Source organism: Amblyomma americanum, chromosome 11 (genome assembly GCF_052857255.1).
Source record: "Amblyomma americanum isolate KBUSLIRL-KWMA chromosome 11, ASM5285725v1, whole genome shotgun sequence".
NCBI lineage: Eukaryota > Metazoa > Arthropoda > Arachnida > Ixodida > Ixodidae > Amblyomma > Amblyomma americanum.
In genome coordinates this window covers 110665395-110689507 of record NC_135507.1, presented here as the reverse complement: position 1 = coordinate 110689507, position 24113 = coordinate 110665395, and the positions used below count along the sequence as shown (strand labels likewise).

At 47.5% G+C, this 24113-nt stretch overlaps 1 protein-coding gene across 1 annotated transcript in view; it reads right to left on the bottom strand.

Moving 5' to 3' along the window:
• Positions 1-24113, bottom strand: part of Polr1A (RNA polymerase I subunit RpI1) — a 345140-nt gene that overhangs the window by 73596 nt on the left and 247431 nt on the right. The window contains exons 21-22 of the mRNA XM_077642305.1: positions 20951-21194; positions 134-358 (exon numbers count right to left, since the gene is read on the bottom strand). Of these exons, the coding sequence (XP_077498431.1) occupies positions 134-358; positions 20951-21194 (469 nt within the window). The remainder of the gene's footprint in view (positions 1-133; positions 359-20950; positions 21195-24113) is intronic.

Here is a 24113-nt window from a genome sequence, read left to right as displayed (position 1 = left end):
AAAACTGGAGTAGTTGAGAAATGCATTCTGGAGAGAAACAGGGCATCTGGGAGAATGAAAACTTTTTCTGGGCAGTGCTTCTTAGATAACAAAGGACTTGAAGAGGATATTCCTTGATCCCACATGCACGCACCTGTGAGAGGCTGACCGAGCTGATGCGGACACGAAGCTCCTCCGCACACTGCTCAGCATCTGGCCGCGGCAGCAGGTGCAGGTCCATGGTGGGTGTCGCAATGTTGGCGCTGGCCACCATGAGGATCTCCCGCATTCGTGGGATCCCCAGGGTCACATTCATTTCACCCCGACCGGCAAAGTGGAACGTGTTGAGTGTCATCTGCGTTGAGGGCTCTCCGATGCTCTGTGGGCGCAAAGGGGTGTTCAAAAGAGGAAAAAGTGAGTTTCGTACAGAGCACTTCATCCACAGCCCACATTGTTCAACGAATACTCACATTGAAACGGTGGTTGCGAAGGCTGCAAAGACCCTAAACTTTTTAGAACGATATCTGGATCACGCGCCGCCTCACCTAAAATCAACTGCTTTTGTAACAAACGTTCGACCCATGCTCGAATACGCATGTGTGGTGTGGGACCCATGGCAAACAACACTGAGCAATAAGCTTGAAAAAATCCAAAACAGGGATGCAAGGTTCGTCCTATGTCGATACTCCAGAGGTGATAGCTGTACCGACATGAAAAATGAATTCGAGTGGGAAAGTCTTTCTGCTCGAAGAAGAAAATTGCGCCTTAAACTGCTGTATCAAATATTTCATGATAAAACTGGCATTCAAAAAGGAAAAATATTTACACAGGCCCATTATGTCTCTTCTCGTACTGATCACTGCTTTAAGATTTTGGAATACCGTACCAAAACTAATATATATGCAAATTCATTTTTTGTACGTTCCATCAGTGAATGGAATCGCCTTTCAGGCCAGCAAGTGTGCTGTATGAATGGAGATGTTTTTGTTTTTTTTATCACTGTAACTCCCCTACTGTAGCGCTTTCGGGCTAAGCAGGGTAAAAATTGAAAAAAGAATAAATACAGAATGACGGGAAGACAGCTTTGTGAGTGCAGTCGAACACGGATATATCGAACCCACATATATCGAATTATTGTCTGTATCGAACTCGTAAATTATCCCCTTAACAATTTTGTGTAAAAGTTGTCAAGGCGTTTATTTGAAGCACAGGTCGGTTGGTCTTGGTTGACCGGCGACACGACGGGCACACTCACAGGCGTCGTTCGAAAAACCCAACTGCACTTCGTCTGCTTCTTCGTTGTCCCGCTTGAACTCGTCCGCTTCTTCGCTGCGCTGCGCCTGTCGGTCCCATTACAATTACTCTCCCTCCGAAAAAGGAGCCATCCTGGCGACTTACGGAGAGGAGAGGATGGGCGGGTCATAGTAAGGCTTGAGGCGCTCAACGTGCACAGTTTCGCGCCCCCGGCGACGGTGGTCCGAAGAGGGAACGAGCGGCTCAACGATATAAGTCACCGGAGAAGTTTGGTGGACAACCCGGTAAGGTCCGTGAAAGCGAGACAGTAGTTTCGTGGCGAGGCCGGGAGTGGAGGAAGGCACCCAGAGCCAAACGAGGGCGCCAGATGGGTATGACGCTGGAGGGTCCGGGGAATCCCGACGGTGCTTCTGATCCCATTGTTGCTGTGTGGTGAAAGAGCGGGCAAGTTGCCGGCATTCTTCGGCGTACAGGTGAGCTTCGGAGAGTAAGGTGGTCTCGGAAGGGTCAGGGTGATAAGGAAGGATGGTGTCCATGGTGGATGTAGGCTCCCGGCCATATAAGAGGAAGAAAGGAGGAAACCCCGTTGTTGTCTGAGTAGCTGTGTTATACGCGTACGTGACGAACGGGAGCACTTGATCCCAGTTGGAGTGGGCGGTGTCAACGTACATGGCGAGCATGTCACTCAGAGTGAGGTTGAACCGCTCAGTCATGCCGTTGGTCTGGGGGTGATAGGCGCTGGTGTAGCGATAAACGATTTGGCATTGCTTGAGCAGGGCCTCGACGGCATCCGAGAGAAAAACACGGCCGCGGTCACTTAGAAGTTCTTTTGGGGGGCCGTGACGAAGAACAAGACTGTGTAGAATGAAGTGTGCGACATCGTTTGCGGTAGCAGATTTGAGAGCCGCCGTTTCGACGTAACGGGTGAGATGGACAACGGCAACGATGATCCACCGATTATTAGCCGAAGTAGTTGGAAGCGGGCCATAAAGATCAATGCCGACGCGGTCAAAGGGACGGCCAGGGCAAGGTAACGGCTGCAAAGGAGCGGCGGCGGAGTGGGGAGGTTTCTTGCGACGTTGGCAGGCGGTGCATGACCGAATGTACTGACGTATGTAGCGGTACATACCTCGCCAGTAGAAGCGCTGACGAAGGCGAGCATATGTTTTCAGTACACCGGCGTGGCCGCATTGTGGAGCGGCGTGAAAAGAGGCACAGATTGTAGCACGGAGGTGTCGAGGGATGACCAACAGCCACTTCCGGCCGTCGGGGAGGTAATTACGGCGGTATAAGAGGCCATCACGAACGGCGAAGTGATGGGCTTGGCGGCGAAGGGTCCGGGTCGAATGATGCGGCGAGGGAGTGTTCAGGAAGTTTAGCAGCGAGGTGATCCAAGGATCCTTCAGTTGTTCGGAGAGCATATCAGGGATGTTGAACGAAGAGAATTCGTAGGCACAGACGAGGGCAGAGGTTGACTCGCATGGGAGTGGTGAACGAGAAAGGGCGTCGGCCTCCGAGTGCTTGCGGCCGGAGCGATAAATGACGTGTATATCAAACTCCTGGAGACGTAAAGCCCAGCAGGCGAGTCGGCCAGAAGGATCTTTGAGGGAGGATAGCCAGCATAGGGCGTGGTGGTCTGTGACGACATAGAAGGGCCGGCCGTAAATGTAAGGGCGGAACTTGGCAATTGCCCAAATGATGGCGAGACATTCTTTTTCCGTGACAGAATAGTTTGATTCCGCCTTGGTGAGGGCGCGGCTGGCGTAAGCGACGACGTATTCCGGATACCCAGGCTTTCGCTGGGCAAGAACTGCGCCCAAGCCCACACCGCTCGCGTCAGTGTGAACTTCTGTCGGACAGGCGGGATCAAAATGGCGAAGGATGGGGGGAGAGACCAGCAGGCGGCGTAAAGTGCTGAACGCGGTATCGCAGGCGGGGGACCAAGACGAAAGGTTCGGGCTGCCGGCAAGAAGCTGCGTTAAAGGGGCGATGATACTGGCGAAATTTCGGATGAAGCGGCGAAAATATGAGCATAAGCCTATAAAACTGCGAAGTTCTTTTAAGGTGGTTGGTTTGGGGAAGTCAGCGACGGCGCGAAGTTTGGCAGGGTCAGGAAGAACGCCGTCTTTGGAGATGACATGGCCTAATATTGTGAGCTGCGTTGCACCGAAGTAACATTTTTTCAAGTTTAGTTGGAGGCCGGCGTCAGTAAGGCTAGTGAGTACGCGCTGAAGGCGGTGCAGATGGGAAGGAAAATCTTTGGAAAAAACGACAATGTCATCTAAGTAACACAGACAAGTTTCCCATTTGAGGCCACTGAGAATAGTGTCCATCATCCTTTCGAATGTGGCTGGAGCATTGCAGAGGCCGAATGGCATCACATTGAACTCATACAAGCCGTCTGGGGTGACAAAGGCGGTTTTCGGCCTGTCGTTCGCTGCCATTGGGACCTGCCAGTAGCCGGAGCGTAAGTCGAGGGATGAAAAATCATCGGTGCCACTGAATGGAGAAGGGTCACGCTGGCGCTGCACCCCGTGACAGAGTACGGTGGCAGGGATGGGCTGCGATTGTTCACTCGGACCTTCCGGCATGGTGGCGGAGACGAGGAGCGTTCCACTTCGAAGTTCCAGGATGAGGACCGGGACGGGAACCGAGGCACCTCCACCAAGTGTCAAGGTGTTTATTTGAAGCACAGGTCGGTTGGTCTTGGTTGACCGGCGACACGACGGGCACACTCACAGGCGTCGTTCGAAAAACCCAACTGCACTTCGTCTGCTTCTTGGTTGTCCCGCTTGAACTCGTCCGCTTCTTCGCTGCGCTGCGCCTGTCGGTCCCATTACAAAGTATAGAAATTCGCACGTTTATATCGAACGATATTTTTACCTGCCATTGAATATATAGAACGCCGCGCGATCTCGGCACTCGCTGCACCCGCGAGCTCCGCGCCTCCCCCAAAAGGCTCGGAAAATGTGAGATCGAGGGGGAGGGAGGCTCAGACTGTACTCCCGCTGCGCACGCTCTCAGACTTATGGAACAGCCTTTTTTTTCCTCTCTCCCAATGTCTCTCATCCTTCCCCCGCGTAACCATAGTGATCGGCTCAGAAAAGGTAGCCAGGAACGAAGGCGCCGGGGGTCTCCTCCTTTTGCCTTTTTTTTTTCTTGTTGCTTTTTCACGAGTTTTGCTCAGCCAACCACAGCTCGTGCCTTTTGTACGTCGCTGTCGCCCTCGGAGGTGGCCATCGCGAGCGCTTTGTTGGCAGAGGCTGCGCACGTGAATTCTTGTGTTTTGTGCACGTTCTTGTGTTTCGTGTTCATTATTGTTCTGCGTACGTCTCATGACACGTGTGACTGGATCGTGGTGAGCTGACGCGGAAGCAATGGCCGCAGCAAGCACAAGCAGCGTCAAGAAGCGCAAGAACCTGGACTTTGCGACAAAGCTGAAAGCCATTCAGCGTGTTGAGGCGGGCGAGAAAAGTGCGACGGTGGCAGACGACTTCGGGATTCCTCGGAGCACTCTAAGCACTTTGTTAAAAAACAAGGCGGACATAAAGTCGAAAGCGGCAGAGCAACGAACGTCGGGAGCTTGTCGTGTGCACGCTCCTGCCCACGAGAAAGTTGAAAAGGATCTCTATGCGTGGTTTTTAGAGGTGCGGGCTAAGAACATTCTGGTGGATGGCCCAATGCTAATGGCTAAAGCCAAATGGTTTGCCGCTGCACTCGGTGACAACTTCGCCGACAACACAGGGTGGCTGCAGAAAGAACCGACCGCCATAAGATAGTTGGCAAAACCATTTCTGGGGAAAGCGGAGCCGTCATCAGCCAGGATATCCAGCAGTAAATTTCGAAGGAATAGCCGGAAATTTGCACGAAGTTTTCACCCGCGAAAATCTTCAACGCCGACGAGACTGGGCTGTTTTGGCAGATGCTGCCCAGCAAGACGCTCGACGTCCGGGGCAGCACGTGTCACGGGGGCAAGATGAGCAAAGTCCGCGTGAGCGTTCTGCTCGCTGCTAACATGGATGGCTCTCAAAAGCTCCAGCCCTCCTTTGTGATCGGCAAAGCAAGGGCACCGCGCTGCTTCAAAAACTGTAAGCAGCTCCCCGTTCGCTACGCCTTCAATAAGAAGGCGTGGATGACGCGTCAGCTGTTTACAGAATTGCTGCAAGCATGGGACGCCGAACTGGGCAAGTCGGGGCGTCACGCTTGCCTTCGTCGATAATTGCTCGACCCATCACACCACCTGCGAGCTCGAGAACATCGCGCTCAAGTTGCTGCCGGCGAACACGACAGCGAAGCTGCAGCCGCTCGACCAGGGCATCATTAAGTCGTTCAAAGTCAGCTACAGGAGGCGACTCATTGATAGGCTTTTGGTGAACCTCTGCATGGGCACCGAGCTTAAGGTTGACCTGCTGGGGGCCATTCAAATGATGACGGGCGCCTGGAGAGACGTGAAGCAGGATACCGTGGCCAACTGCTTCCGGAAGGCCGACCTCGTGACGGCCAAACTTCCCGAAACCTGCGAAGACGGCGACGGCGACAACGAGCGCAATGGACGACGCGTTTCGCGAGTTGTCATCCCTTTTCCCGGCTGCCGTTCCAGCCAAAGTGTCTGCTGACGAATTTGTGAACGTTGACAGCAATGTTCAGGCTGTTGCGAACCTCGCCGACGAGGACATTGTAGCTGCAGTCGCAGGGACCCAGGCCGACAGCTCGAGTGGCGACGAAGATCGTCCGGACGAGGGGGCGGCTACACTGAAGTGGCGGCCGCGTTCAGCTTGATTCGCCGTTGTTGCGGCGACATGGAAGGAACCGGGCTTTCGCACCTGAACAGCCTCGATAAGATCGAGGTTGGCGTCTTTAATTTCATTTGCAAGGCGAAGAAACATACCAACATAAGCAATTTTTTTTCACACAAATAAAGCATTACGTTCCGTCGTGTGTGCGGAAATAGTTGTCATTCTTGAATGCTCCGATCGGTAGGTCATCGTCCGCCACAGGTAAAGTCTCTGGGCCTGTATTTTTTTATATCGAATTTTTAATATATCGAATTAATTCGCGATCCCCTTCGAGTTCGATATATCCGTGTTTGACTGTAGTGTTAAGTCATAAACATTGATTTTGAAATAAAATCAAGGATGCGCTGCAATGCTCACCTATCTGTGCAGATTAAATTCGTTTAAGAAAGCCTTGTCTTAGGCTTCTACAGATCTTCAATAAATTCAAATGTTTGGTTGAGCAGTCCAGAACTCAATGTTTGGCATTTGAAACCTCTAAGTACAGTCGAACCACAAAAAAACACCTAAGTGTTTGATATAAGCAAAAAAAATTGAATTTCTTTGACATGCGCTTACTGCACTCAGATTACCAAATGAAATATTCAAAAAATTTTTATGCTTCTTGATCTTCATTGCCTCAGAGAGGAGACATTTTTGAATATTACCAATGGACTCTGAACAGCTTAGACTGCAGCCTTCTATCAATGCGAAAAAGCGACGATCCATGCTGAGCGCAGAGAGTATGTCGAAGCACGTGGGCACACATTCTACTAAGCTTTTGTCACACTTTGCATCAGTGCTGTCCTTGTTATCTGCGACGTTGGGAATGATATCTTCATCCGCAAGCTCTCCTTTGGTCTCAATGTCATCAGCTGCGAAGACAAAGTCACCTATGACTGCCCATCAGAAATAGCATCAGCAAATTCAAACAGCTAAATCCACATATGACCAAGACCCGCGACGGCTTCATCGAGCTTACTTGACAAAGAATTTGATCTGTCTCTTCCGGGAAATTAAAGGACCAGAATGTCGGAATCATATCTACATAGTTTTGTTCTTAACATTATCCCACGAGCCCCTCAGGAAGACACGATGCCCAAGAGACCGATCTTTGGGTCTCTTCCAGTCTTGGGGTTCTGCAGATTATCCCCTGGTAGAAGTATGGAAGCACCGACATTGCATTCGGTGGCAGGAAGCAAAGAGCAATATTGCTGCAACTAGCACCGAAGCGGTGGGCACAGATGTAGAGATCAGGACCTATCAGGTTCGAAGCCTTTGGCCACGTGGCAAAAAAAAAGTTCACAGGTCATCCACACTCTTCAACTGGACTTGTGGGTCATCATTCAGCAATCATCACGGAGACTTGCTTTTTTTAGGGGTGTGTGCCCTTTTTTAGGGCACTGCCACTCAATGCGATTAATAGCATGCAAGTTACTGCATTCATTCACCTGAACATCAGGATAGTAGGCTGATAATTGCTCAAGGAAAAAAAAAGACATGTAGCTGCACACGTACTTATCACCTTGAGCCGGAGTGCACGGGGCGCCGACAGGTTCACTCGCCCCCAAGGAATGCGTTCTTTTGTTAATAGCACAGCATGTTTTAATGGCACATTTTATGGCATTTAATATTTACTTGAAACTCATTCTTGATATGACGGCGTAATTATTTGATTCCAGTAGAAAGAAGTCTGGTTAAGTTGTGTCAATCTTGCGCGGTCGCATTGGTGTGCTTAGAATAGCGTACCTAAAGCGTGCTTAACGCCATATGCTTTTCCATTGCATCATGCACGTGTCATGTTTCATGAGGTAGTACAAGACCGCGAGGTTGAGAGGGGACGAGGCAATGAAAAGTGTTTTGGTTATTTATGCATGCGATATGTAACTAAACTTGGTGTAAATATGAAATTCCTATGCTAGTTTCTGTAATTTCTTTTATTTCTAGCTATACCTGGTGCAGTTCTGGGTAATTATAATTAACACCCTCGTCAAGTCACCCCAAGGTCTTAAATAATTGAGTAGATAGTGCGCAGTTTTTTTTTATGCCAGCATGTACACAAAGCCCTGTTCTGTATGATGACGCGATTAGTTCTTTTTCTAGATGATCAGTACTTATGCATGCATAGTTACATGAAAACGTTTCTTACAAAAGACAACTAACACAGTACTGCACGTGTAGGAAAAAAATCGAGAGATTTATTACGCTCCTCAACATCTCAAGAGTAGTTTGCGACAAATGTAATCATTTGATTTTCATGCGAATTACGATGGTGAGTGATCCAGCCGCAGAAAATGTGAGAGGTCAGATAACGAACCTTAAAAAAAATTTATTCCCTCATTTATGACCTCTTCGCTTTCGCTTTGGTCAAAGAAATGCGGCACTGAAATCAAAGAAATTACCTCACAATTTTTGACGACCACACATCTAAAAAGCGTAATTTATAAATTTGTACTCAATATTTTGCTATAATTTTTCGTCACGAAACAAGACTCCAGGGCTAGGAAAGAAAATAATTCTAGAAACCAAAAATTTTCACTAAATCGACCAGCTTAGCAAGAGGCCAAGTCGGCCTGGCTGGTGCGTGGTCATGCGGCTAAAAACAGCGCTAAGCGATACAGAGGAGATCAGGGACACGATGCTGTCCCCACTTTTCACACAGCGCGACGCGTATGCCAACCGACGATGAGCGCACGTCTGCTCCGACGAAGCAACGCCAGCACTTCCCCTCACTACTGTCCCAAAGTAAAATCATTTCGGCTGGTGCAGAGTGTCAAAACTTATTTTATTCAATGCCTACCGTATAAATCAACGGCAGGAACGCTTTGTACAAGTTTACTACTAACCATACATACTAATACACAGTGGCAAACTATTTCTCTGAATACGCCGCATGCGGCCTACACGAGCTCGTGTACTTCGACAAATTACTAAGTTGGAAGCATCAACCATTGCTATGAGTCGCAGAAACTGAAAACGCACCTGCAACCCTTGAAAACCCGCGCTCACCACCTATCCGCAACGCCTCTCCCCGACCTTTTGCCTACCACGAGCCTGCTAGCGACTGCAGCGCCACCTCGTTTGTTTACAAACATGCAGGAGATTCATAGAAATGAATACGAAAAGTGTAGCTCCATCCATTTCATGTGTACCGATTCTAGCAGCAAGGTAACACATGGTGTATGGTCCCCGCTTTTGGAATAGTCATGGAAGAAAAGTACGACAGGCCTTATTCAAACTCTGTGCCTATTATTTGCGAAGCATTCGAAAACTGGACGGTATATTCAATTCTTTTCGAATAATTTTGAACATCCACTGTTCATTTCATTCAAATAATCGAATAAGAGTTAGTTAGTTAGTTATATTGATTTTAATGGCACAAAAGCAACTGAGGCTATGATGCGCCAAACACACGGTTAGAGCTTTTGTTAAAGGTTACGCTTTTTATATCTAAAGTTTGTATAAAACATTGGCTTTTCTGAGAAATTTAAAAATGCTGGAAAAATCAACCAGTGCTTGATCTCCTAAAAGTAACATGGGGTGTAGTGGGATGTATTCATTGTACAATGTTGTGAAATATTTTCTCCTCAGTTGTTCCAGTTTTTTGCATACAATTAAAAAGTGGTTTACAGTGAGTTCATCGCCACACATTTCGCAGAGAGGTTTGCCTTTTTTTGTCAGTAAGAAGTTGTGAGTAAGGTGTGTGTGTCCAATGCGTAGTCAACACAAAATAACTTCTATGAAACGCTCCTGATGTGTACATGATCTCCATTCTCCCAAAACAGGTTTTATAGAATGTAGTTTGTTGTTTGTTTGTTCGTCCCATGCAATCTGCCACTTATTCCTGAGTTTACTGTGCAGTAATTTAGAAAAATCCCTCTGTGGTATGTTAACTTGTTTTATATGGCCAATTCTAGCTTGTGCTGCGCAAGCATCTGCTCTCTCATTACCTAAAATTCCAACATGGCTAGGGACCCAGCAGAATATAATGTTATGTTTTTGCTTTGTAATTTTAACTATGTTATGTATGATTTTTCCTATTATGGGTTCAGCAGCATTTGTAGAATGCAGCGCTTTTAGCATACTCAGTGAATCGGTGTAAATGATGCTATTTTTTATGTTTTGTTTTACTATTTGTTCTACAGCTACAAAGATGGCATAACACTCCGCAGTAAATACCGATGCATACTGTGGCAATCGTATCATTTTTTCTTTTGTTCCTTGAATTACTGCACTTCCGACATGACTTTCTGTTTTTGAGCCATCAGTGTAAAATTCGGTGTGTCATATTTTTCTTGTAATGCAAAGAACTCTTGCAGTATGTGCTCGTGTGGTATTTTCTCTTTGTTTACATGTGTCAATGTGAAGTCACACACTGAAGGAAGGCTGTACCATGGTGGTAGATATTCATGTCTTTGTGCAATATTAGGTAGGGCGTCCAGCACTGCTAAGTCTTCACATTTATCTTCAAAGCGCATTATTAGTGGCCTGATAAAATGTGGTTTATTATTGAATAATCTCCTAGATGGGCACTTGGTAATAATGGGATAGCAGAGATGTTTAGGGAGAGAACGGGTGTTTAGGATGTACGTGCATGTTAATGTGACTCTTCTATCCTCTAGTGTGGGCTCATTAGCTTCAACGTAAAGACTATTTACCGGGGATGTTCTATATGCTCCAGTTGATAGGTGCAAACCAAGATTATGAACAGGGTCCAGTCGTTTCAAGTAGGATGCTCTTGCCGAACCATATACCACACACTCGTAGTCCAGCTTGGAGCACACCAAAGAGCGATATATTTGCAATAGGCATGCTCTATCGGACCCCCACCGTTTTCGCGAGAGTACCTTTAATACATTGAGGGCTTGGGATGCTTTCTTTTTCAGGTTGTTAATGTGTGACAGAAATGTAAGTTTCTTGTCAAAAGTGACGCCTAAAAATTTATGTTCCTGTTTGACTGGCAGTGTGGTTTGATTCAAGCACAGATTGGGATCGACCTGTAAGCCTCGTCGTAATGAGAATAAAACAGCTACTGTTTTTTGAGGGGAGAACTTGAATCCATTTTTCTCTGCCCAAGCAGCCAGTTTATTTAGTGTGATTTGTATTTGTCTCTCGCAGGACAGTATGTTGGATGAAGTGTATGCTATCTGTATGTCATCTACATAAACTGAATACATTACGGACTTAGGTATTACTTTGACCAAAGAATTCATTTTTACTATAAAGAGTGTCGTACTTAAAATGCATCCCTGGGGTACGCCATTCTCTTGGGTGAATGTCGTTGATAGAGTTGCTCCTAGACGGACTCTGAATGTGCGATTAGTCAGCAAGTCGTTCAAGCAGTTCAGCATCCTGCCGCGGATCCCTAGATCTGCTAGGTCATGGAGGATGCCGAACTTCCACGCGGTATCATATGCCCTCTCCAAATCGAAGAAGACACCGATACAGTGCTGTTTGTGGATAACGCCTCTCGGATGGTGTTTTCTAGGCGGACAAGGTGATCAGTGGTCGAGCATGCTTTCTTAAATCCACATTGATGTAAATCTAAGAGTCGACGAGATTCAAGTGTGAAGGTCAGTCTAATGTTTACTATGCTTTCGAAAGATTTAGCGATGCAGCTGGTGAGGGCTATCGGTCTGTAATTGTTAGGACTTGTTGGTGGTTTTCCGGGTTTCAGAAAAGGTACTATTATTGCTTTCTTCCACTCCTCAGGTATATACCCAGTTGTCCATATTTTGTTAAAGAAGTTCAACAATGCCTGCACGGCAGCCTCAGAGAGATGGGCGAGCATAGTGTAATGCACATCATCTGGGCCTGGTGCTGTCTTTTTACCTGAAGATAATACCCTAGTCAATTCTTGGAGTGTGATGGGTTGGTTGTAGTCCTCGTGCAAACCGGCTGCAAATGGAAGTTTTTGTTTTTCTGCTATTGCTTTGTGCTTCTGGAACATGTTTGTGTAATTGGACGAACTGGAAACTTCAGCAAAATGCTCACCCAGTATGTTGGCCTGTTCTTCTAATGATGTTTGTGTCCCGGGTGTAGTCAATAGAGGAGGTGTGAAAGGGGTTTGGTCCCTACTGAATCTTCGAACCTTTTCCCACATTTTTTTTTAGGTTATTGAGCTGTTTATAGAGGACACATATTTCTGCCACGAGGATTTCTCGGCATTTCTCCGAACGAATCGCGCTCTGGCCTTGGCCCTCTTAAAGGCAATCAAGTTCTCCGCTGTGGGATACCGACGCAGAGAGCCCCAAGCTTTATTTTGTTGTTTTTTTGCCAATGTGCATTCTTGTGTCCACCATACTTTATGTTTTTTGTGTACGAGGCCTGTTGTTTGTGGTATGGCTAGTGTAGCGGCCGATATTATGCATGTAGTAAATTTTCCATTAATTTCGTCTATGCTGAGATCTTCACAAAATTCTTTTTCTAGTGTGGCACTTGCTGTAAAAAGTGACCAGTCGGCGAGTTGAAGTTTCCAGCGCCGTGGTCTTGTGGGGATGACTGCAGTAGACGATGAGAGGCTGATGATAATAGGTAGGTGATCACTTCCCAGGGGGTCATTTGAAACATCCCATTTAAAATCGTTAAAAAGCGATGGTGATGCGAAAGCTAAATCGAGAAAGCTCATTTTTGCTGAGCTTGGGCAACAATAAGTTGCTTTTCCTGTATTTAAAAGACAGATGTTATTTGAGAGGATAAAATCTTCGATTGTTTGCCCCCTAGAGTCGCAGCGCTCGCTTCCCCAAAAAGGGGAGTGAGCGTTAAAATCCCCAACTACCAGATATGCCTCTGGAAGTTCATCTATCAATTCTTCTAGATCATGGACTGTTAATGTAAAATGTGGAGGAATGTATACGGAACAGATTGTTAGTGTTTTATAGCTGACGATGCTGACTGCAACCGCCTCAAGTTTTGTATTGAGCTTGATTTCTCGAGCAGGGACGCCGCTTTGGACGACAATTGCGACGCCTCCTGAGAGTCAATTTGCCTGCTCGCGATCGCGTCTAAAAGTTTGATAATGTTTCAGGATATGTACATGTTGTGGACCAAGATTGGTCTCCTGAAGACATAAAACTATGGGTAACATTGACCCTAAAATATGTGTTATGTCACTATAATTCCGCATAAGTCCTCTGCAATTCCATTGAATTAAAAAAGCCATGCTTGTGTTTTTGAGAGAAAATGAAAGGAGATTTACTTATGTGGTGGGCCCGTTATGAGGGGCCTGTCTTTTTTCCGCTCAAGAGAGCTGTTCCGCCTCTGTAGTGGAGGCGGAGTGGGTGCTGTATCCATCACCTCAACCGAGGTGCTGGAGAACCGCGGAGGGTCCGCGGTTGTGTTAGTTTCAGGCCTCTCCCGACGGGGGGAGGTCCTGCGGGATGCCGACCCATGGACCGGCGCTCCCTGCTTTGAGGGTGGCAGAGCAGCCTTCGCTGTCCCTGCCTGGGGCGTGGATGGCCCTGCCACTGGTTCTGTGAAAGCAGCCTCGGCAGGTGCCGTAGAGCTGTGTGGTGCTACGCCCCCGCGCACCACATCAGCGAAGTTGGGTTTTGCTGTGAAAGAGAATGTGTTCGTAAGTGCAAAACGCCTCCTTGCTTCTTTGAATGAAATGTTTTCTTTTGTCTTTATGGTAATTATTTCCTTTTCTTTTTTCCAGGGCGGACATGCCCTGGAGTACGCTGCATGGTCTCCTTCGCAGTTTGCGCAGCGCAGTGCTGCGTCACATTCCTCAGAATGCTGGTCTTTCGAAGCGCATTTCGCGCAGGTTTTGCGGCCGCGGCAACTTTGTGAGCCGTGGCCAAACTTTTGACAGTTGAAACATCGGCGGGGATTGGGTATATAATGTCTGACGTTGACTTTCAAGTATCCAACTTCGATCGTTTCGGGCAAGGTACTGGTGTTAAATGTGAGGACCATGTGTTTGGTATCTATTTCTTTGTTATCCCTGCGGATCTTGATTCGGTGAACGTCGATTACATTCTGGTCGGTAAGCCCTTCAAGCATTTCAGCTTCTGTGATATGGATAAAGTCTGATTCCGAGATTACACCTCGGACTGTGTTTAGAGATCGGTGGGGGGTTACTGAGACAGAGATGTCCCCTATAGACGCAATGTTGGAGAGTTTTGAACACTGGATGCTGTCGCGCAGCTCAAGAAGTAAGTCGCCGCTGGACATTTTTGAGACCTTGTAGCCAGGGCCCAAGGTATTAGTTAAGCATTTTGACACAAGGAATGGGGATATTATTCTTGCCTGTATTCCGTCACTTTCACTGTGGATTACGTGGAACTTTGAAAATGTTTGTCTCTTTTTTGAGAAAAAATCAGCTGCTTCGTTCCGCCCTCTTTTTAGAGAGCGATCAGGTTTGGATAAGGGTGGAGCCATGAAAAAATTTAGTTTTTCGGTCATGGTGCCAGCCACCCACCACGGAGTCCAACAAGGGGACGGGACAGGAACTTGAAAGCAAGTCCTGCCCACGCCAGCTGTACACCTTAACTATAACCAAATATGACTCAACTCAGGGTAGTTGGTCACACAAGGTTAACCCTCGCCGCCAGGAAAACAGGAAAAACCAAGAAGTGAGTAGGATATAGGAGAGTTGTGAGACAGAGATAGGAAAGTGAAAGATGGAGAGGAGGATAGGAAAAAGCGACTGCCGATTCCCCCCGGTCGGGTCAGGCCGGAGGTGCCGTCTGCAGGAAGCTGGGGCCAAAGTGGTGTGTTGCCTCCGCCAAGGGGCCTTAAGGGTCCAAACGCTCGGCATCGGCTCAACCACCAGGATCCCCTTTTCCCCGGACGCACGGCGAGGCGCGGGTGCTCGGGTCCGTGGTGATGCACAGTTCACCATCATCCCCTTGCAGGGATGTCCCTGCGGATGCTCGGGAACCCGCGGTGACGCCACTCACCGTCGCGACGCCTGCAAGCTGCAGGCGCCCCCCTGCGGGGATAATCGAATAAGAGGATATTCGAATTGGTATTCAAGAGTTCCGAATATTTGCACACCCCTAGCTTTTTCTGATCACAGGCGGTCCATCCATGTTGGCAACAAGCAACTTGGGATTTCTTCTCACCTTGTTGAACTTGCCTGATAATTTCCAGTTTTATGGAAAAGAAAAGGTTTTGCTGTTTTGCAGCTGCCATCAAGTGTACACAGAGACAACGAAAACCATATGAAATTGGGCAGGACGATGCACAGAACATACAAACTGCATCACAACATGCTAAAAATGCATGTTCTGGTTGGATGGGTATGTGTCTGCCACTTCTGTCATGAAAAATCTGTCATCATTGGTATGCGCGTGCTATGTAGCACCAATAGCACCTGCAAGTCCATGAAGGAAAGCTAGCATTGGAAGATGTGCTGAGGGAAAGACAGCTTCTTGAGTCGCCCAGTGTTGCTCGAAGTTCGATGAATCGGATGTGATGGCTAATTCTTCTACGATATACAGTGTAATACACTATACCGGATATAACGATATACCACTTATAACAATCAAATTGTTTCGATTCATCAATTCTCCCATTGTCCCTATGTACAAATAAACTTCAATAAAACGGAGAGTTGAGCGAGTTGGTACATACTGCTGGGAATAACAGCGCGTAGACGAGGGACAAAATATATTCTTTCTTTGTCCCTCGTCTACACGCTGTTATTCCCAGCAGGATGTACAAATAAACTGCATATAACGATACAATTATAGGCGAAATAATGGATACGACAATAGGATTCTGACCACCCGGATGGTGCTTACCACCAAAATTTGTCTAAAGTTTGATTAAAAAAATTGGCTGTGGTTTAGCTCTGGACCTGAAGTGACGCGATAGCTACAGCTGGCCGAGTGGAACTCGCTCAGTCGGATTGCAAAGTTAGCCTTTCACCGCTCCGTTCCGCTGGCCGTTCCTCCTTCATCTTCGTCCCTGGACTTGGATTCACTCTCTGCCCGCCCCCCACTCGGTTTCGCCGGCGCCTCAGGCCACCAGCAGCTGCTCCACACCACGCGACCAACCACGTGACCAGCCACGTGACCGACCACGCGACCAACCTTGTGGCCAACCTCGTGACCAGCCACAGCACCGCCACTGTGGCGCAGCGCCACTGGCAGCTGCTCCGCACCACGTGACCAACCACATGACCAACCACATGACCAACCTCGTGACCAACCTCGTGACCAACCTCGTGACCAGCCACGGAGGCCACAGGCCATGGGGTGGCCACACTGAAGGCTTGAAATGCTAGCGTAACGTAGCTATCGCTACAAAATAAAATGCTTTGAAGTGAGTAAAAACACCGCAAACCAACTGACATGACAAAAGCCATGAAGAAGCATTGCCCACAGCCTTGGCCTACAGCCAAGCGCTACGGTTGTCACAATTGCTGGAGGGAGGGGCTTGCTTGCCCGCTGCCATGCAATGCTGTCTCACACAAATGTAGTTTCCACCCGAAATGGTTGATAATTTTTTTTTGTGTGTGTGTTCGCTTTTCTTGCCAGTTACCATTTCGGGCTGTCTGCAGCACAGTCCTTGGCAGTGTGCCAAGATGCTGGGTGCCCATAACATCGCTGCTTGTTTATCTTTTGATGGGAGCTCCGGAGGGGGTGGAGGTAGCTTGCTGGGCGAATTGGCAGAATGCCAAAACGCTGTGGGCCCTTGACAGGAACATGCATGAGAGAATAAATGGGTGTGTTTTTGCTTTCTTTTGCCGGTCCAGATATAACAATAATCGGTTATAACAATCGAATTTTCTGTTATTTTTTTTAATATCATTATCAGTGAATTGCACTGTAGTGGTACATTTTCCTATACATTCATGCTCTAGCTTCATGGTTCTCAGAAATTATTCAATGCAAAGGATAATTTGATTTAACCAAGCTGGATATAATCGGGCTTGACTGTATTTGTCTCAAACAAAAAATTTCTGGAATGCTCGTTTCATGTGGTTTTGGTTGGATGTGCTTTCTGCGGGTTGTAGGCACGCAGCTAAAGCAGCAGTCGGAGGCAAGTGACGCAAATGACATGCCTTCCACTTGCATGTGGCCCTGGTAATACCCCAGTCACATGCCAATTGGAATAGCCATCGAGTTGAGGGCCTTGCAAATTTTCAATCACTATCAAACCTGAGGGAGTTGTGAGGCTGCTACACAGCAAATCCCAATGGACATTGAAATGGTTCTTGCGTTTTGCGCTAAGCACATGTGGCGTCACAATCACTAAATAAAAATATTTTTATAAATCTAAACATTCAAATACACTTGTGTGGCGTCATAGGAAGCTTTAAGTTATTACTAAAGGCCAGCTGCATTGTTTTGAAAGACACTGCCTTTTGTACGATTTGCTATGGTGGGAGAGGTGAGAGCATCAGCTGGTGCGGAGTGAAGCAGGCAGTCATGCCAGCGGTGCTGCTGTCGGCCCTTAGATCACTACGCCAGCTCGACACACGCCGCTGCTTTTACTTCATATCAGCTCTGAGGTTGTATACCTTTCTCTTCAGGGATATTGGCAAACTGCCATTCATGATCTGAGAGAACCTGCTCATGATCCGGATCTGCGGTCACTACCTGCCTTAAGTAGATCGTGTCTCCCTCCCCAACACCCTTCCTTATTGGAACTTTATTGCTGACTTTATGGAGGACTATGGTAGCTGTGCAATTGATATAGATATCTTCCAGTATTTTCAAATAAGGCTCTTCTACACCCTGATTCTGCAATGCCTGTATGACTGCTGAGGTTTCCACAGAGTCAAATGCTTTTTCGTAATCAATGAAGGCTGTATATAGAGGTTGCATATATTCTGTGCAATTCTCCATCACCTAATTGATACAGTAAAAGCTCGTTAATTCGAACTTCACGGGAACGGGAAAAGGTTTGAATTATCCAATGTTCAAATTATCGAATGGCCTCGAAAAAACCGACAACAATCATTTGCATTACGGTATATGTACCGTATCTACTCGCGTAACGAACCCACTCGCATAATGAACCCACCCACCCCCGATTTTTGCCTAAGAATTTGAAAAAAAAAAGCAGCAGTCGTTAACACTTCCCTCCGTTTCGCACCGTCACGGTCCAAAACGCATTTCTTCACAGTGCACCAACATGCTGTGCAGCGATAACATCACCTTTTGACATTAACTCAAGCAAGGGGGAGAGGCGAACTACGCAGAAAGCCAGCGCTTGTCCAGTTGTGCAAGCCTCATTTTCAGTATGTTCGCCTTAAGGGCGACCCACATGGAGACAACTTGCGCTGCGAATTTTGAGCAGCGCGGCGAAACGCCGGCGTGCAGCACCACAAGCGGCGGAAGCAGGCGGCTGCTGCCAGGATTTAGAAACGGCATGATTCCATATGCTTAGTAAAATGCTGAAAAGAACAGCTGTGCATTTGCAAATAAGCTATTATTTGTTCAATGACGATAGAGAGGACCAATTGGTCTTTGTGATCCCTTTCTGAACCAAGATAGTTAAGCTGTTTGAACCTCCCACGCTTCCCGTGTCAACGACGCGTCGTGGCTAAGCCTAGCAGCTTTGAAAACCCAGAAGCATTGTGAAAATCTGGCGCGTTTCATCGCTAAAATTTTGTGCTGCGGGCATCTTAACACAAAGCGAAAGCTTCGTGCGGCTTTTGTTTGCCGTGAACATGAGGCACAGTGTAGCGGCAACGACGAGTTCGTGGTGAAGCGAGAGGCCGGTTCGGCGGCGCGGCCATGTTGCGGAGGCGGGCGGAAGTCAGACGCGGTCGCGCCCTGATTGGTCCACGCTGATAGCCTATGTTGGCCGCTTCCGGCCAGCGGCTGTGCGCCGGGCCGAGCGATGCAAAAAGCCGGCGTCATGATCGCGGCTGACCACGTGCTGCTGTTGGCGACTGATGGGTGGAAGGATGGACGACACTCGGAAAGAAAAAAAAGTTTTCAGCACGTAATTTATAGCGCCCGTCCGAAGTCATAGCCTTTCATGGGCGTTGGCTGCGACCGCGCCGACGGTACTTATCCGTGTTTCCGAATTAACAGGGCTCGAATTAACGAGTATTTAGTTGCGAGTATCAGAGGCTGCGCTGAAATGAGGGTAGGCAGCCGCCACTGCGGCCGCCAACCCCTACCCTCCGGCTCCACTGGCCACTGCGCCGGTGATGGCACCATTTAGGCTTTACCCACTCTTCCACGTCCCACTTTAGGACGTGAGCAGCCTCTAACTATGCGGAGGTGCTCTCTTTTTTTGGCCACGTGCTGTGTGCCAAGCCGCCCAGACGCGGCTTCGAATTATCCGTAGCGGAACCGACTCGCTTTCGAATTAACGGGCTTTTTTACATACAGATCTCTATGGAGCTTGGCCGAACCAAGTGTGTAGTTCAAATTATCCGAAAATTCGCATTATCGAGGTTCGAATTAACAAGCTTTCACTGAATTGTGAATATGGTCTATTGTCGAGTATCCTTTACGAAAGCCTGCCTGATCCTTTGGTTGATTGTAGACTTACCGTAAAAACCGGACTATAGGTCGGACCGGAATATAGGTCGACCCCCTAACCAATTCTAAAAATGAAAAAATCTTTTTTCAATGGGAAAAGTACCGAAAGACATCCTTACTTTGAAACAAATGTGACTCGAGAGGTTGCACAATGGTGACAGTATTTAATTTCATTTAAATGCTGCTTGTATGTACACCCGGCAAATTTTTTAACAATATCGCGCACCAATCGGCCCGCGTGTTTGTTTCTGGCACAGGCAAGTACGGCGCCGTAGAGCAAAGCCCTCCTCTTCATGAATCGCCGCAACCAGGATGGCGAGCCTTTGAATTGCGCCCTCGTGAGTCTAGAGGCACGCGCGATCTCTGCCGCTTTCACGCGGATGCATTCGGCAGTCACAGGCAGCGATCTTGCTCGCAGCGCAACGTTTCCTTCCTATTCTCAATACACTACGGTCTGCCCACGAAATGTTTTCTTCTGGTTGCTGCAAGTTGTAATACGCAGCTTCTGCCTCCGCCAGTACTGAATGCTCTTTTCGGATACTCCAAATTCGCGCTGTGCCGCCAGGTTCCCGTGAGCTTCCTCGTACTCAATCGTGTTTTTCGTGAAGGCGACGGTAAACTGCCGTTAGCTTCCGGTTTGCATCTACTGAAACGCAAAATGGCGGCACTGCTGCTGATGGCGATGGTGATGGAGGCTGTTGACTTCAGCCACCCATTGTTGCAAGACTTCCGTATTTTTTCCGCCAATGACCGGTATATAAGACGGGGGTCGACTTTTCACCATGGTTTTTTGAAAAAAAGTTCGACCTATATTCCGGTTTTTACGGTAGGTCGTCTCCCATCAGTTACTGACACTACCCAGAAGCGCTGCTATTTCGAGCAGCGGGGTCGCCACGATTGGAACAGTGGCCCTTCTATTAACTATCGACACTCCCTCGAGCATAGAGAGTGCAGTTGAAAGTAAAAAAGAAAAATCCTTCCACAAAAGACAAAAGCACGCAGAATAGCCAAATGCTGCTCGGTAGAGCCATAGAGCAAACAAAATTGTAACCATGCTGTAGCAACCCCAATATCTCGTTTGTCTTGCCTTTATTTATGGTCCTATGCTTTGGTTTTGATTGTTATTCGACCCTCCCATCCCAATTTGATTTTCATATTTTAAAGAATAGGTTGACTTACAATCGCTTACATACAGTAATAAACAGAGATCAGATTCCTCCCATTTTCAACTGCGCAAATGAATCCTTAGCTTGAGAAGATGACAATTTCTTTTCCATGCATGCAACAGTTAATGGGTATAAGGGGTCTTTCATGCTGTTTTTTTTTTTTTAGTGCAACATTCCATGAAATGCACAGACTTGGCACAAAACACTATCTGCGCAAGTCTTAATGCAAATGTCTGAGCATTAGCTGTGGAGTGAAACTAGGTTTAAACTGTTATGGGGACACGGTCTGCGTGAGGAGAACAGGAAGTGGCGCCCTCTCACATACCTGTGCAGCCAGCAGCCCCACAGGCTCCCCGGGATCACAGATGGCCCGCATGTTGCGCATGTAGACCATGCTACGGAAGTCGTCCGCGGTGATGCCCTTGGCTGCGTCTAGGAGGCCATGTGGATTCTGCTCCACGTAGTCCTCGATGAGGGCGTCCAGTCGCTCCGACACAGCACCCAGATGGATGTCGCTCCGCAGCTTGGAGCAGACAGGATCGGGAGGCTTCACCACACACTTGTTCAGCCTATGGAGGAAATGCCCCAAGATTGCTAGCACCAACCTTGAATCCGCTCCCTGAGGTAACTGAGTTTTCCCACTTCACGTCTAAGAAGATGTAAAATTAAAGAAATGGAAATAAATTGCACAATTATTGTTTTTCAAGGCTCATTTCATCTGTACAACATCAGGCAATGGAATCAACTACCACAAAATAGACCAAGTGCTGATATGAGATGTTGTTTTGGACTCTTTGTTGAATGTGTCAACAACCAAAGCAGTTGAAATTTTTTCCTTGCTTGTTTGTTTACATAAATGTTATTGTCACTGTCTTTTTATGCATCTTTTCTTACATCATGTATTCTCAGCACCCTCCACCCCTCCCGCAATAATGCCACTGAGCGCTGCAGGTAATGTAAATAAATAAATATGACAAAAATTTTGACCTCCCTTCAGCGGGGGACTTAAAATGGCTGAACACCACCCCTCCATTAAGAACTCTGCTAATAAAGAAGACCCGATCTTCCATAGTTAGAGAGCGAAAGACGGGACAACAGAGGACGACAGACGCTTTACTTTTCGTTACTATTATTATTGCTGGATTTCGTCTCTTCTTCTCACTTAAATTCTTGCGATGTTTTTCTCTATGTTCGTTTTCTTGATGTATTATTGATATGCCCACTCCTGCCTAAGGCCTCAAACTGAGGCCGGCAGTATCCTGTAAATAAATAAATAAACACAGCACTGCGCGTTCTGTAGTCCTCTCTTGTCCTGTCATTGCAACTATGAAAGATCATCACTAACTCACCCAACAACCTGCTTTGAAGAACAAAATGCACTTGACTAAGGAACCTCCTCTCCTATCTACCCCAATCAATCTGCAATATCGTGCGGAAACTTAGCACATATAAAATAAATATTATATATGTACTGCCATGTATAAGTAGACCTTTTTTACGAAAAAGGCCATCCAAAATGAGGTGGCACACCTATACGTCATTTTAGATTCAACACGTTGCTATGACCACGTTTGTTTTACCCTGCACGTACTATGCCATCGTGGATTAGCGGACAGACAAGAACTAGGTGTGGGATTCCTCACCAATCAGGATATCATCATCATCATCGACATCATCCTGAATACGTCCACTGCAGGGCGTAGGCCTCTCCCGTGTCTCTCCAATTAACCCTGTATAGGAGATATCTGGTAACATAGAGAAGTTCAATAGTATTAATGAGAGGGTGGCAGCTATCGTAATTATGCTTAATAAGAGGTACAAGATGAAGGTGGTGCAAGCCTAAGCGCCTACATCCAGCCATGGTCACCAAATTTTGTCATATTCGGATTCATGAAGTCATTTTGCACCTGACATCGAATTTTTAGAAAGAAATAGCCAGTCTTTGCTTAGTAATAGCCATTTAAATTTTCGAAGGCGCACGATTTGCCTTTTAAATTAAGGTCAAATGATGCCTCGCCGTCGCTCGGTACCTACGCGCTCCCCTGGCGCCGTTTTGGTCTCGTTCGAAAGCTCACGCCTCCAAGGTTTTTTTTTTAAATCGGTAAGCAACGCTGAGATTTTTCTGTTCGCGGACAAGATGACCGCACAGAAAATGGGCGCGCCGCGTTGTCCTTGACTAGAAAAGCCATGCGATCAAAATGGCACTCTGTGATTTGGTAGGCCTCAGGTTAGGCTTGTCTGCTCCAGGAGCGCGGCGCCATTTTGAGAGAGTCTGCCGCGCGGCCCATGTGGACAAAGTATCACTCGTTTCGTCGGTTTGGCGTCCGGAAAGGAGAAAACACAAAAGGCACAAGGAGCCTGAACTACCGCAGCCTCCGCTGAGTGAAGGTCAAGGTGTGGATGGTGTGCTGCCAACAGCATCGTCAACGACCGCAAAGCACGTCGCGGGCCTGCGCCGTCAACAACGACGCATCGCTAGTGCCATTGCCGGTTCCGCTCCCGAGGAAAAACGAAGAAAACGCTGTTCCAATTGACCTTAGAATTGACGCAGCCTCAGCAGGGTGAAGATTGAAGTGTTGTTGGAGCGCTGCCAACTGTATCGTGAACGGCCGTGAAAGCGCGTTGCAGACCCGTGCCGTCAACACCAGTGCCGTTGCTGACTCCGCTCCCTAGCAAAAACGAAGAAAACACAGTTCGAATGGATGCTGCAGTTGATGCAGCCTCAGCAGGGCGAAGGTCAAAGTGTGGTTGGCGCGTTGCCAACTGCGTCGTGAACTACTGCGAAGCGCGGCGTGGTGGACCCGCGCCGTGGACGACGGCGCACCTCCAGTGTCGTCGCCGCTCTGCTCCCGGGCAAAAACGATGTGCGGCTCGAGTTACGCCAGCCGCGTATGCATCGATGCTGGAATTATGACCGATACCGATATGGTCGGAACTAGAGCCCGTGAACGAGTGATACTTCGTTTTGAATTGAGGCTAGCGACAACGCGAAAGACTGAGCCTTTCGTCGCGTCTGTTTCTGAGGCTCCACCAAGAAGCAACAGTTATCTGTGGGCATCGTTATGATGGCAAAAAGGCAGCAAAGAGATGCAATGCACCCTGATTATGCTCCTGGTGCATTGCTATGAGTTTGAAGTTGTTCCTGTCGCATAAAGATGGTTGGAAACGTTTTTTGTGGTTTTCTCAAAACACCAATTTTGACACATTTGCAATAGTGCAGGGATGATATCTGGTTCTAGGCGGACTAGCTTCATATTTACTTTTTTTTTTTAGTAAGATAAACTCACAGAGAGTGAAATAAGACTTAATCAAGACCAGTTGGCAATCAGCATAATTTTAATACAATACATTTCGTCTGAACCGACATATCGAATTTTTCCTGGTAAAGTTTAATGTGCTGTAACTTCTGTTCAAATGGGCCATTTTTGTCTTATTGCACTCCATGGACATTGTAGATCATGTCTGTATGCTGAACTTCTCCATGGCAT